General features: G+C 38.0%; 1 protein-coding gene across 4 annotated transcripts in view; it reads right to left on the reverse strand.

Annotated features, from left to right (window-relative positions):
* Positions 1-364: 364 nt before the first annotated feature.
* dna2 (DNA replication helicase/nuclease 2) overlaps positions 365-14767 on the reverse strand; it is a 35304-nt gene continuing 20901 nt past the window's right edge. For 3 of the 4 annotated variants that reach the window (XM_062976240.1, XM_062976239.1, XM_062976242.1), the window contains 11 exons: positions 14227-14343; positions 14024-14133; positions 11163-11272; positions 9188-9412; positions 6493-6686; positions 6316-6405; positions 6037-6229; positions 5519-5608; positions 2229-2411; positions 1557-1705; positions 365-1304 (listed from right to left, as the gene is read on the reverse strand). In XM_062976240.1, coding sequence (XP_062832310.1) covers positions 1277-1304; positions 1557-1705; positions 2229-2411; positions 5519-5608; positions 6037-6229; positions 6316-6405; positions 6493-6686; positions 9188-9412; positions 11163-11272; positions 14024-14133; positions 14227-14343 — 1489 coding nt within the window. In that variant the 3' untranslated portion in view covers positions 365-1276. The remainder of the gene's footprint in view (positions 1305-1556; positions 1706-2228; positions 2412-5518; positions 5609-6036; positions 6230-6315; positions 6406-6492; positions 6687-9187; positions 9413-11162; positions 11273-14023; positions 14134-14226; positions 14344-14767) is intronic. The other variant, XM_062976241.1, reaches the window with a different exon arrangement.

Below are 14767 nucleotides of genomic sequence, written 5' to 3' on the forward strand. Positions count from 1 at the left end.
CGCCACAAACCGCACAAGCCTACTCTCCACTATGAGCGGGAGTCCCCTTCTCCATTGACACCAGTTGACCACTACAGGCATTCTGATTTTAATTTTAAAAATGTGTACGTCATGATATGTACTTATATACTATATATCAGGTCCTTAGAACCCTAAGAAATACAAAAAAAACTGTTAATAACTCATTCTCGAATTCTCCCCCTTAAAAAACAAATTGCTTCTCTGTAGGGCATATGGTCATTGAGAACCAGGGGTCTAGAGATAATCTTTTTCACTACCAGCAACCTGGATAATTAATAACAAGAATAAATTTTCAGTTCAGTGTTAAATGAAAGTACAGGGAGTAGATTTAGTTAAGCAGAAATGCAAACAACGTATCAACTTTATTTTATTACATCTGTAAAAAATGGGTTACAATTTCAAAACAGTATAAAAAAGATAAACATTTAAACTATATACATATATACTTCAGTCTTCAAATATGGTTATGAATACTAGTGGATAATGGCACCACAGTAGTGTGTTTATCCAAATTGACAGGTTAAAAATATAAATCATGAGGTAGTGGCCTTTCAGAGTATCTATTTAAGAATACTTTAACGAGCAAGGTAGACTCACATATTTCATTATTTTAAGATGACACTAGAAAATACAATAAATTTGCAATTCAGAACTTGATCTATCAAAATAACTAGCCAGCTATGGTATTATGAAATGAAAATAATTTCACCCTTTACCTTAAATTTTAGTCACTGTTAACATAGTGGCATGGAGCATTAGTATTTCAAAATAGGAAAAAAATAAAACAATTGAACAAGTAGATTGTGCTGATAAACATTATGTTCTGGGAGAGGTAGGGTACAGTTTTTTTGGGGTGGGGGGACTCTCAGCAAGTCTTACTGAATTGCAAAATCTGACATGTTCTACCAGTAATGTAAGTTTGCTCAAGTTGTAAAATTCTATACACATTAACTTTAATAGCCCTAATTTTGAGAGATAAAAGACAACTAGATCACTGAACATATGATCCTCAACCAAGATTATCTTGCCCTGTTCACATTTAGGGAAAACAATTTTGCAGTTGTTGGCACTTTGGCATTCCACTGATAACAGGGCAGTAATAGTCAATATTCTGGTCTGAAACTTTTCAACAAGAGTGACATAAGAGTCCTGGACTGGGGAATATAACACGTACAGAATTATTAATTTCAGCAGCAAGATGAAGTTTCTCCTCTTGATGTCTCCTTTTCATGGAAGGTTCCAATGGATGACACTTTCAGCATGCCTCAGATGGAATATTGAAAATGTAAAGAAATGTTCAGGAAAAATACATTTTGCAACACTTGTGACAGGAGAAAATACATCAAGATTTGATGCTGAGTTTGGATATATTTTGAGTCTAATATCTGAATTAAAACCAATACATACTCTGCACCAACACAATACATAACAAATAGGATGGGAAAGGATGAAGAGAATTTCATTACATATTACATACTCCTTTTATTTGATAACAGAATTATATATCAGAAAAAAGATCCATACAAAAAAAGGATATCAAATCTTCAGTTTTCAAGTGAGAAAGCAGCTTCTTTAAAGGAATATACTGACATAGGGATGGAACACAACCCAGCATAACTAATTTATGTTTGGCTCTTGTAATGGCAACATTGAGACGCCTCCAGTCCTTCAGAAGTTCTCCAGGCTTTAAATAAACAGTGGATATAAAATTAAACAGAATTCAACTGAAATTATCAGTTTGCGCTGATATAATTAATCTCTATTAGGAGCAATCTACATAAAGAACAAGATATCTATTTTTCACAGCACAATCCACCAACAAAATGAATATAATCATACTTTTACTGAAACTCCATTAATTAAAACACACCTCAAAGTGGGATTTCAACTAGCTTTTTTGAAAAGGAAAAAAAATAGGATTTCGACTAGCTCTCTTTCTTTTGCTTGGAAAAAATAGTTTACCATACATTTCTGGGAGTTTTCTGCACATCCTAAGTTACTTTTGTTCATATAAAGCTAATAGAAAATTAATTCTGCACAGTTATTTGGAACTTACTTAAAATTTCCTACATTGTTTTAGCAGTGTAATCAATGTTTCCTTACTAGTTTTGTTACATTATGCAGATATGACCAAAGTAGCAACAAACAATGGATAGCAACTGATATTTCAAGGCCATAACTTCCATTCTAAAATATGGTGTACTTACTTTTCCATCACTGTTACTCCTTACAAATGAAACTATGATGATACTTTTGTCTCTTCCTTGATACTTGTCCACAGTATTTACTTCTACCTTACTGATCTGCGAACTTGTCATCAAGTCAGTGATTACTTTTAGCTGATGTCTGTATGGAGATATCACTCCAATGTCTGATGGCCTACAACCAGCCTAAAAAAAGAATTGTCAGATATTAAATTATGAAATCTAGCAGAAGAGTCATTTTAGACCAGTGGTTCTCAACCTGTGGGTTCCGAGATGTTTTGGGTTTCAACTCCCAGAAATTCTAACAGCTGGTAAATTGGCTGGGATTTCTGGGAGTTGTAGGCCAAAACATCTGGGGACCCACGGGTTGAGAACCACTGTTTTAGACAATATCATGTTTACAAATCCTTTAGAAAACTTAACATCATATAGCGGTGTACAGGGAGTATGTAACTCCCTTGCTACGCCAGCTCCACTGGCTGCCAGTCTGCTACCAAGCACAATTCAAAGTGCTGGCTTTAGCCTATAAAGCCCTAAATGGTTCTGGCCCAGTTTACCTGTCCAAACGTATCTTCCCCTATGAGCCACTTCGGAGATTAAGATCATCTGGGGAGGCCCTACTCTCGGCCCCACCTACTTCGCAAGTGCAACTGGCTGGACGAGACAGGACCTTCTCAGTTATGGCCCCTCGGCTGTGGAACTCCCTCCCTAGTGACATTAGATCAGCCCCCTCCCTTCTAGCCTTCAGAAGGAAAGTAAAAACCTGGCTCTAGGATCAGGCTTTCGGTGAATAGTGCAATGCAGTAATAGACTTGGAATATGTATTATGATATTGGAATGGCCTTGGACTATGATTTTTGGATGGCTTGATTTTAATATTGAAAGTAATATTTTAAATGCTTAATATGTATTAATTTTAATTTGATTTATTTTTAAGCTTACTGTTTTGTATGTGTTTTAAAGCATCTAATAGTTGCCATATGTAAGCCGCCTTGGGTTCCCTTCAGGGTAGAGAAAGGCGGGGATATAAATAGGGTAAATAATTAAATGAATAAATAAAACTGGTTATGTCAAGATCCCAAAATATATAGGTGTCAACTGTGCCAAGATAATGTAAAGAAAAATACAAAACCGAAAGTGCTAGTACAAATGTGAACTCTAACTCAAACAACACACACATAAAACCTGGAGGTTTATATTTAATATGCCTAAATAGTTAAATTTAGTGTGGGAATAGACATACCTTGTTAATAGGCCAGCCCCATCATAAGGAAAGCCAAAACGAAATTTAAGGGAAAAGGGGGAGCACAATAAGGCAGATTTAGAAGTTAAAGACTCAGACCCCTTCCACACAGCTGAATAAAATCCTACATTATCTGCTTTGAACTAGAATATATGGCAGTGTGGACTCAGATAACCCAGTTCAAAGCAAATATGGTGGGATTTTCTGCTTTGATATTCTGGGATATAGGGCTGTGTGGAAGGGCCCTAGGAGAAAAGACACATTTAAAGCACAATTCAAACAACAAGCAGAAAAAATGCAGATACAGAGAGGCAAAGAGTTTGAAGATAGTTTGGAAGCTTTTTAGTTCAAAGATCGGCAGCCAGGCTACTAACTGGGGCTCCATATAGGGAGAGAACCACTCCCATGTTACAGAAGCTCTACTGACTGCCAGTCTGCTTCCGGGCTAAATGGTTGTTACCTACAAAGACCTAAAGGGTTCTCGTCCAGGCTATTTGTCCAACCACATCTTCCTCTATATACTATCTCGCGCACTGCGAGATAGTATATATCTCAGTGGAGGAGGCCCTGCTCTCTGTCTCACCCTCGTCACAAGCGCGGTTGGTGGGAACAAGAGAGGGGGCCTTCTCCATGATCACTCCCCACCTCTGGAACTCCCTTCCCAAAGAAATAAAAATGCCCTCTACCCTCCTTTGCTTCAAAAAACTTCTGAAAACACATTTAGGCACCTTAGCGTATGGAGAGGAGGAGGACTAGCATACCCCAAATCAATCTTACCGGAATGCTGGCTAATTTTTTTTGTATCTTTTGGCTGCTACAGTATATTTTAAAGCACAGCTAATGATAGGCACTTTCTATGCATTTTAGTCATTCAATTGTTCAGGGTAAACGTTTTTAGTGTAATTATGTTATTAGTGTAATTATGTTTTATTTCAGTATTTGTATTTATTTTAGTTCTAATTCTTTTATTTGTTGTAAATTTACTGATGATATTTTGTGTTTTTTATTATTTTGATGTGTTTGAATTTGATTGTGGCGCTGAATGTTTCCCTTTTTTATATGTTAAAATAAAGTCCAAATTACAGAGTATGAGGAAGAACCGTTCCCCTCCTGCATGCCAGTCAGAAGGGTAGGCCCCGCCCCCTTTAGGCCTTGCTCACTTCGTGTCCTAGCAACCGCCTCAGCCACAATGGCCGAGGGTTCACTTAAGCCTCTTTCACACTGCCTATAAAATACAGATTATCAGATTTGAACTGGATTATAGGGCAGTGTAGATTCAAGGCCCTTCTACACAGCTACATAACCCAGAATACCAAGGCAGATAATCCACAGTATCTGCTTTGAACTGGATTATCTTGAGTCCACACTGCCATATAATCCAGTTCAATGTGGATTTTATACAGTTGTGTAGAAGGGGCCTCATATAATCCAGTTCAAAGCAAATAATATAAGATTATAAATATAATATATAAAAATTACTGTGGTATAATAAAACAAAACAATATAATCTCTAAAATCAGGACAGTAAATAAAGAACAATACTCTGAAAACAGGGGAATTCCAGACAGGAAACAATCAGGGCCAGCTAACACCTCCCAACAAAAGATTCCCCCCCAGGGAGGAAGCAGCCAGGCTTTGAAGCTGAAAGGCCATTACATGATGATAATTTTGGCTAATTGCAGCATTCATACTTGCCTCCAACAGACAAAAAAAGAAACAACCACAAATATTGTATATTCACAAGCTTTAGGAAATAACATATACTAACTACCATCGATTCCTTATTTCCCATGCCACCACACTTTGCCACAGCAACGTGTGGCTGTGCACAGCTAGTATTATTAGTAATATTACATGTAATATATAATATAAAATTATTATATTGCATTATTATTAGTATTATATTGTATTACATTATAATACTATCAATAATATATACTATATAATATTTTTATTAGAATAGCACAATATTAGCATTATATATTACTATATTGTTGCTGTGGGGAGGAGCTCCCAACCAATGACACAATAGTACAATCATGATTAATACCTTTATAAACATAGATGTCAGAAAGAGTACAAGTCTGGCTTCTGTCATGTTGCTCACACCATGTTTTTCTATCTGTTCTGGAGCTGGAATCTGTAAAGCAAAGGCAAATACCAGACCCTAGAATCTGAAATGATGTAAATTCCAACTTGTCTGTTTAGATTTTTAAAAAAGGCTGAGCTGGACCTATTTATATTAAAAACAACAGCTTGGATTTGAAACAATTATGCCAAAAAGGAGAAAGCCCACACTAAAAGCTAAAAGTGGACACGTTGCATTACGACGTTTGCCACTAATATTGTCTTCAGTTTTCGAATGTAGTGTTTCTCAAACTGTGCTCCTCCAGGTGTTTTAGACTTTAGTTCCCAGAAATCTCAGCCAGCTTATCTGCTGTTAGGAATTGCGGGAGCTGAAATCTAAAATATTGGGAGGAGCAGTTTGAGAAACTGTTCTAACAAATAAAATAAGACCACTGAGCTTTGTTCACAGGATAAAGGGAAGTGAAAGCAAGCAGAATCTACCTTCTCTGTGTTAAGAAAACAGACCGGGTTGTTTGGATCAAGAGTTTCCTTTAGCCATGTTTTTGAGGGATACTGCTGTTCCAATTTCAATTCTTTAAACTTCGGCAAGTCAATTACAGCTTTGGATATCCTCTCAGAGCCACTCTCCAGTTTGCCATCATATACCAACTTGTTACTCAGTGACATAATTTTTCTAAAAGAATTTAAAAAGCAAAATCAAGTCAGATTTGAACATTCCCAATATGCAGAGACCAAAGAACAAATTCAAGCTGTACATACCTGTTCATTCGGTACTGTACAGTTAGCTGCACAACAGCATTTTCATTTTTTTCCAGCCTCTTGAATAAGCTTTCACCCATGCCAAGGTCTCTAATACAAGAGAAATCAGTCAATGTCTTGCAGAAAGATTTGCTGGTACACTGTATACACTGCCCTATCAGCAGGATGCTATCTTACCTTGCTTCTGCATTTTGCACCAACGGAGGTAACTGCTGATGGTCCCCCACTAGTACAAACCGAAGCGAATAGAAAAGTGGGCCCAGGCAGATAGGCTGGCTGATTTGAGAAGCCTCGTCCACTATGCAAAAGTCAAATCGTTTACGAGTGAAAATTGGATGGTTTGTTCCCATGCATGTTGTTGCAACTACTGGCTGTAAAAAATTAAAAAGCAGGAATTCGTTCTTTTAAAGTTTTGTGTTTTGCAACTAACATCTGACCCATATATTCAATTTGTAACAATCCATCTAAACCACGGCTGTCAAACTTCTTTTCATTGAAGGCCACATCAGCCTAATTGTTGCCTTCAAAGGGCTGTGGAATCCATGAACAGAGAACCTATGGATACAGAGGGCCAACTATGTATTTTTTTACATAGCAGTCGATGCTCTTTATTTTTTACCTAGTTTTGGTCCCCAGATGTTACTGAACAACTCCCATCTACCATGTGAACTGGGAATAATGGGAATGCAATCCAACAGCACTTGTGGAAAGATGAAATGACATTTTAAAGTCAGACATCACATCCACAAGTCTTGTATCTAAATTCAAACCCCACTATCCAGACAGAACAGAACAAACTGCAGACTTCCAGATGTTACTGTATCAAAACTCCAATCAGCTCTAATCATGATGTCTGATGATGAGAAATACAAAAATTGTAGTTCAACATCTGGAGGAGGGCCACATAAAATGACATGGACGGATTTCGGCCGTGGCCCTTGCGTTTGATACATGTGATTTAGTTTCAAATTACAAGAAAGGAGATTCCACCTGAACATTAGGAAGAACCTCCTAACTGCAAGAGTTATTCAGCAGTGGAACTCTCTGCTTCTGAGTGTGGTGGAAGCTCCTTTCTAGGAGGCTTTTAAACAGATGCTGGATGGTCATCTGTTGGAGGTGCTTTGATTGTGCTTTTCCTGCATAACAGGGGGTTGGACTAGATGGCCCATGTGGTCTCTTCCAACTCTATGATCTAAACAATACAATACTGACAACTGTAGTCCCATTAGTAAATTTAGTTCTTTGGTTTGGCGATTGCCTGTCCCAACAATTATTTATTTATTTACAACTGAGGCCAGTCTACATATCTTTTTTTTAAATGAAGGAAAGAAGTTAATTATAAATGATCCGGAAAGATAAAAGTATTTTCAGTACTTATATATTACATCTATCCTTATAAATAATTCTATAATGTTTTATATATGTCAACACTATGTACCATTTTTTCAAATGGTAAAATCTGACTATGAGAATTGCTTGTAATGTTGAAGGGAGTTTAGTTCAAAGACAACTTCTACACTGTTTCTGCCAACAGGGTGTTGTCAAAAGTGTGTTTTGGCTCAAAAACTGACTCATCTCATAAGTACACCTGTGCAATAAAGTAGCATCTACTGTGTTTCTCAATTTCACAGACTACATGCTGCATTAATTACAATTCTGGAAATTGACATATTATATGGAAAATTCAAGAGGGATACGGTATGATTGGAAGAACAAAAGGAATACGTTTAAATAAAACCATGAATTGCAAATATCAAACATTAAAGCTGAATAAGACCTGTAAACCAATCATTGCGCCCAAATATAACCTGAAAAAACATCTCCATAGAATTTAAAGAGAATGTAAAAAAAATTGCACTATTGAGCCTATCCAGAAGAACCCTGGACTGCAGCCAAGGACATTATTAGGGAATAATGCAAAAATACACTGTCTGCAGCCAAAGAAGGGAAGCCTCAATGGGTGACAGATGAAGCTCTTCAAGCAGTTAAGAAGAGTTGAGAAGAGTAAGTGGGGAAAGAAATATGGTCAGAACCATGAACACAACGGTTCAGTGACTTGTGTCCAGGGACAATCCCCCCTCCCCAGCCACTATATTGCTATAATAATCAATGTGGAAAACGATAAGATTACAACAAAAAAGAACAAAAGACATTTCACATGAGATCAAATAAATCAAAGAGAAATTTAAAACAAGAGTGCTGATACCATGCATCCAATAAAGACACTGAAACGGTTCAAGATATTTTGCACCTTGGCTCCATGATGAATCAGAATGAAGACTATAGTCAAGAAATTAGTAAAACTAGAACTTGGGAGGAACTCGGCAAGATCCTGAAATGTAAAGATATATCACTGAATACTAAAGTTAGGATTGTCCATGCCATCATATTTTCAATTTCTATGTATGGTTGTGAAAGCTGGAGAGTGAAGAAAGCTGATGGGAAAAAAATCAACTCATTGGAAATGCAGTACTGAATAAGAGTTCTTCAAATTAAAAAAAAGCAATGGATGAACTCTTCCTAAAAAGCAAGATGACTAAATTGGGACAGTCATAACTTCAGACATATCATGAGAAGACATGACTCACTAGAAAAGGAATGAGAAGGCAGTAGGAAAAGAGGAAGACTGCATTACAGATGGATAAACCCAATCAAGAAAGTTAGGCTGTTGGAAAAAGGATGAATTTAAAGTCTCTCATTCATAATCATAATCAACTTGACATCAGTTAACAACAAAGGGCCTCATAATCAAGATATAATAATAGTGAAAAAAGACAGTCAATGTGCTGCTCACATAAATGTCTTGCTACAGTTTCATTTCCAAAATACATTTCCGGGACATTCAAAAAGCTCTGAAAACCACTGCTCTTACTTGACTGTGATAGAGCTTCTCCAAATCAGCTACGGTTTTAATACAATTGGATTTGCAGATTTCTTCTTCTGTAAACTTTCGTATGTCGGGATGAACCTTTTGAGCTCTACCCAGCCGCAAAAAACCTACTTTGAACCTTGCGAGTTTGAGAAGGATGTTGTCAACAGCAGTGTGTGTGAAGCTTGTCAAGAGAACACTAAAGCCACAAGCATAAAGAATCCGGACCTAAAGTGTGGAAAATTGGGGGGGGGGGGGGACAAAAAGAATTAAACCTCAGTTTAAAAGCTCCCCACCGCAAAATCCTAGGCCCCTTCTACACTGCCATATAGGTAAAGGTAAAGGTAAAGGTTTCCCCCTGACATCAAGTCCAGTCATGTCCAACTCTGGGGTGTGGTGCTCATCTCAATTTCCAAGCTGAAGAGCCAGTGTTATCCGTAGACGCCTCCAAGGTCATGTGGCCAGCATGACTGCATGGAACGCCATTGCCTTCCCGCTTTGGTGCTCATAACCACAACTATCTACACAGTTGCACACATAGAAAACAGCTTTATAGCTGTACCAACATTTGAACATATGGGCCCTCCATTTAAGAGAGGGAAGTCTAGTTCACAGGATTCCTGTCCCACATGCCATATACTTTATAGAAAAATGAGAATATGCACAAAATTCCTTCCACTGTTGGTCAAGAACATGAATGGTGGAAGACGCATGTTTGCTAGCAATTCTGGTACAGAATTCATCTATCTGATTCTTCCTTGGGTATTCTATGAATGCATATGTGCCTACGTAAATCTGAGGTTCTCAAGTATTTTCATGACATAACGTACTTAAATAAGGCTGGAATTCCATAAATTCCACATTAAAGCGTGGCATTGCTCAGATACAAAATTGAAAAGATATGTCTTACACTTCACACTTCAGAAGCCAGAACAGTTACATAACTAGGCACGATTATTTCATTTTATTTATTTATTTATCCTATTTATACCCTGCCTTTCTCTACCCCAAAGGGGACTCAAGGTGGCTTACATATGGCAATTATTCAATGCCTTAAAATACATATAAAACATAAGCTTAAAATATTTGCAAATAAAACTTAATACATATTGACATTTTAAACATTAAATATTGACAAGACTTATTTAGACAAAGTTCAGGGTTTTTCAGACATTCTTGCAGCTGTTTAAATGAGCATTAGCACCCTTTGGTAAGTGTTTATTAACATAAAGTATGTGCAACAATGCTCATTTGCTATTTGAGAAGATTAAGGTAAAAGCTTCCACTGTGAGAGCAAACATGTGATATCTGGGTTGCCATTCTTTAACCTACATTCAATATTTTGCTATAATACAGCTGGACTTTAAATGTTTTATTACAAGATTTTGACCACTACTGCTAAAATCTACATTTAATCTAATAAAGTAAGACATACAGTAATTCTACCAAGTCTTAGGAAATGTTTTTCCAGAACTCTATTATAGAGGAAAAGAAATAAACTGTTTTTTTATCTGCTTCTCTTTTCCCTTTTTGTACCTATACTTGTTAATATCTCCTAACAGAAGATTTCCCAAAACATGTGAGTCTAAAAAAGAAACTTAATATTAACAAATTTTTCAAACATACAAGCTAACATGTTAGCTGCTAAATAATTTAGCATGGACGCATTGCTTCAGAAATATGTTTGCAAGCACAAACAGAGGGCCAATTAACACTAATCATAATAATAATAATAACAATAATAAAACTTTATTTCTAGACCGCCCTCTCTCCTCAGAGGGACTCAGGGTAGTTAACACACATATAAACGGCAAACATTCAATGCCACAACTACTTCACTAATATCAAAAGTATAAAATGTCAATAACATACCACCCCTACCAAAGATATTAATGTTCCACATGCAAATCACCAGACAATTGCCAATGCAGCCTCAAACACATGTTCTTGCTCATTGCTATACAGTACTAGGCATTACCAGAGCACATATTGTAGTGGTCTTTCCTGTTCCAGGCATACCAACAATAAGTGTATAGTCCTTTGAAAGCAGCACTTGTTTCATTGCTTGCTTCTGAGGTTTATTCAGGCCTTTGATTTATGAAACAAAAGGAGTTTTCATTAGCCCTACATATAACTTAAATCATGCTTATTTCCTTCATATTAAACAATTCTAGTAGGAAAGGTAATTCCTATGTACTACTTTGCTTTGTTTTACCATCTTAGAATACCGAGATTAAAATCCCAATAGCCTTTAGTTCCATATACAGACACAGTGTATTTCATGGTTCAGTCCTATGCTCAGTCACCCACTCAGGGCATATCTACACTGAGCACTTGAGTAAGTTTCAAACCATTATTGAAGAAAGTGGATTTTCTGGAACCAGTTTGTGGACTGGATGGGGACACAAACCACAGAGCACTGATGCACATCAAGGGCTTTCTTTCACATGCTTTCATGGGCATTGTTGTCTAACTGCTTCAAACTGCATTAAATGGTCAGTGCAGATGGGAATCTAGTCCCACAGAGTCATCCAGTGAATGCTCCAAGTGACTGTACATAGAACTTCAGTTAAGGGAAAAGAAATCCAGGACAGACAATTTTCTTCATACTCTGCTTGCAAGCTCTCCAAAGCTTTCTACCACACCCATTTTTATTCAGGGACTAGCCCTGTTAGGAATTCAGTGCCGTCTTCGAAAATGATATACAGTAGAGTCTCGCTTATCCAACGTAAACGGGCCGGCAGAACGTTGGATAAGCGAATATGTTGGATAATAAGGAGGGATTAAGGAAAAGCCTATTAAACATCAAATTAGGTTATGATTTTACAAATTAAGCACCAAAACATCATGTTATACAACAAATTTGACAGAAAAAGTAGTTCAATACACAGTAATGCTATGTAGTAATGACTGTATTTACGAATTTAGCACCAAAATATCACAATATATTGAAAACATTGACTACAAAAATGCATTGGATAATCCAGAATGTTGGATAAGTGAGTGTTGGATAAGTGAGACTCTACTGTATTACACATTTTAAAACTGATTTGCAAAATCCAATAATAATCTTCTGTGTCTGTAAACTACATTCTTTTTTCTGGCATTTCTATATGCCACAGATTACTAACCAACATTTATCTGTGCAGCCCCACTAGGAACAAGATTTTGGTCTAAATTCTTTTTGTCTTGACTTCAGCGGCCCAATTGAATCCATTTGATTTATCTACTTATTGACTCACCATTGAATAATTACTGGAGTGGGACTTCTCACATAAGGCTTATTCTAGTGCGCAGGATCCTAGCTTTTGCATCTTAATACCTTTTGTGGATTCACTATTTTAATTTAATATATAAAAACTTGAAATGCATGTTAGCTCAGAAAGCTCCTCTGAGGCTCCTTCCACACAGCTGCATAAAATCCTATATTTTCTTCTTTGAACTGGAATATATGACAGTGTGGATTCAGATAACCCAGTTCAAAGCAGATATTGTGGAATTTTCTGCCTTGATATTCTGGGTTATATGGATGTATGGAAAGACCTTGAGTCAGCATGATAAACTGCATTCTCTGACAGGAGCTCTCAAAAAAAGATAAAAATAATACCCTATTTGTCCTGAGATAAGAATTGCACTATGATCTCACTTTAAATACCAGCTCAATCACTGACACAGTGAAAGGTCTTTCGGAAAGTACATCTCAGTTCTATAATTTGAAAGGTATTACCATAATTTTTTGCAATTCAGATTATAAAACGCTGCCTAAATTCTAGAGTACGGGAAGGTTGTATGAATAACACTCTAATCCTGCTCTCTCTGGCAACATAATTACCCAGCATGAACAACTGATAAGTCAATATGAATATCTTTTTTCTCTCTGAATGGTCTTAGTGTTGAGAAAACATGCAATCCACATTTTCAGTCACAGGATTTTGCAATTGAATTTTTGTACTGGAACATGCCAATTTACTGACTTATGTTGCTCTGAAAAAGGAAATATATACAATGATCCCTCGCTTATCGTAGGGGTTATGTTCCAGGACCACCCGCGATAAGTGAAACTCTGCAAAGTAGGGACGCTATTTTTACTTTAATATTTACACATTATTTTAATAGTTAAGTGGCCTTTCTCCCCCTTGCAAGCTCCGGGGAGCCAGTGAAGCTTCCCCTACCAGCGCTCTCTGCCCGCCATGTTGCTCTGGCTGCCTCTGCTCCCGCAGCCAGGGAAGAAGGAACGCCATTCCGCCAAGTGAGTGAGCGAGCAAGCGAGGGAGGGTGGGTAAGAGAGTGAGGGTGGGCGGCAGAAGCAGAAGCCTGGAAGAGGCGGCCAGGCTCCTGCTTCTGCCGCTGCTCCAGCCAGGCCACGCCGGGAAACATGGAGGACTCAGTAGAGGAAGCGGGACTCGTGGAGGACTCCGTCCCCTCTTCCGAATCCTCCACATTTCCCGGTGTGGCCCGGCTGGAGCAGCAGCAGAAAAAGGAGCCTGGCCGTCTCTTCCAGGCTCCTCTGCTGCCGCCCGCCCTCACTCTCTCACCCTCCTTCCCTGCTCGCTCGCTCACTTCCCGGGCAGAGTGGTGTCTTCTTCCCTGGCTGCAAGAGCAGAAGCAGCCAGAGCAACATGGCAAGCATGAAGCACAGGGCCCGCCGGTGCTGGTAGGAAAGGCTTCACTCTCCCCAGGGCTTGCAAGGGGGAGAAAGGCCACTTAACCATTAAAAGCAGCAACGAGTGGGTAAATAAATAAATAAATAAATTTTCCCATAAAAAACAAGTCAACAATAAGCGAACCGCGTAGCGGGGGAACACTGTATTCTGAACAGGAGCCAGATATCTATAGTACCTTTCAGAATGTTTGCAACAGTCTCCTTTGCTTCTGGAGGAAGGACTGAGCTCAAGTGTTGGACAAACTGTGGCTTGTGGAAATCTATGATTAAATTCCGAAGTCGTTCACTAAAAGGAAGAGTTGAGAGATAAATGATCAAAACGGCAGACACAGTTCTAAAAAGAATGTTAATTAAGGGGGGGAAATCAATTTAAACAAACCTGGCAGGAGAATTGTCCATCAATTTAGAAAGGTTTCCTAAAGGGGCGTCAATGCCATAAACTCCTTCATCATGATCTAACCTAAATACAGTATCTTTGGGTAGGTGTGATAGGTTCCTGGAATACATTAGATGGAAACAATTCTTAGTTAACATGAACAAAAATAAAAAAAACCCGGAGAGGAAAAGTCAGCCTTAAGTTTCATCACTACTGAACTGATATGAAAAAAAATAGTTGGCCCTAATTTGCAGGTTCAGCATCCTCAGATTTAATTACCGTATTTTTGGGGTTTCTTCTTCCCCCAAAAGTCAGTCAGTGTGTATGCTTTGCAGAATGGTTGGCAAGCTCTTCACTGATTCCTCCTTTCCCCATAACTTTGGAAAATAGAGAAAACAGACTTGCCAACATATATATACAATGCTACTTCTTTGCTCTTCTCCCCATGGATTTCAGCCACCATCCACCTCCCAACAGAGTCTGCTGGTTGTAGACTTCGGTGGCAGGTGGTTGGTACCTGAAATCACTGCTGCTACTCCACTTC

The sequence above is a fragment of the Anolis carolinensis genome, chromosome 3 (assembly GCF_035594765.1).
Source record: "Anolis carolinensis isolate JA03-04 chromosome 3, rAnoCar3.1.pri, whole genome shotgun sequence".
Classification (NCBI taxonomy): Eukaryota; Metazoa; Chordata; class Lepidosauria; order Squamata; family Dactyloidae; genus Anolis; species Anolis carolinensis.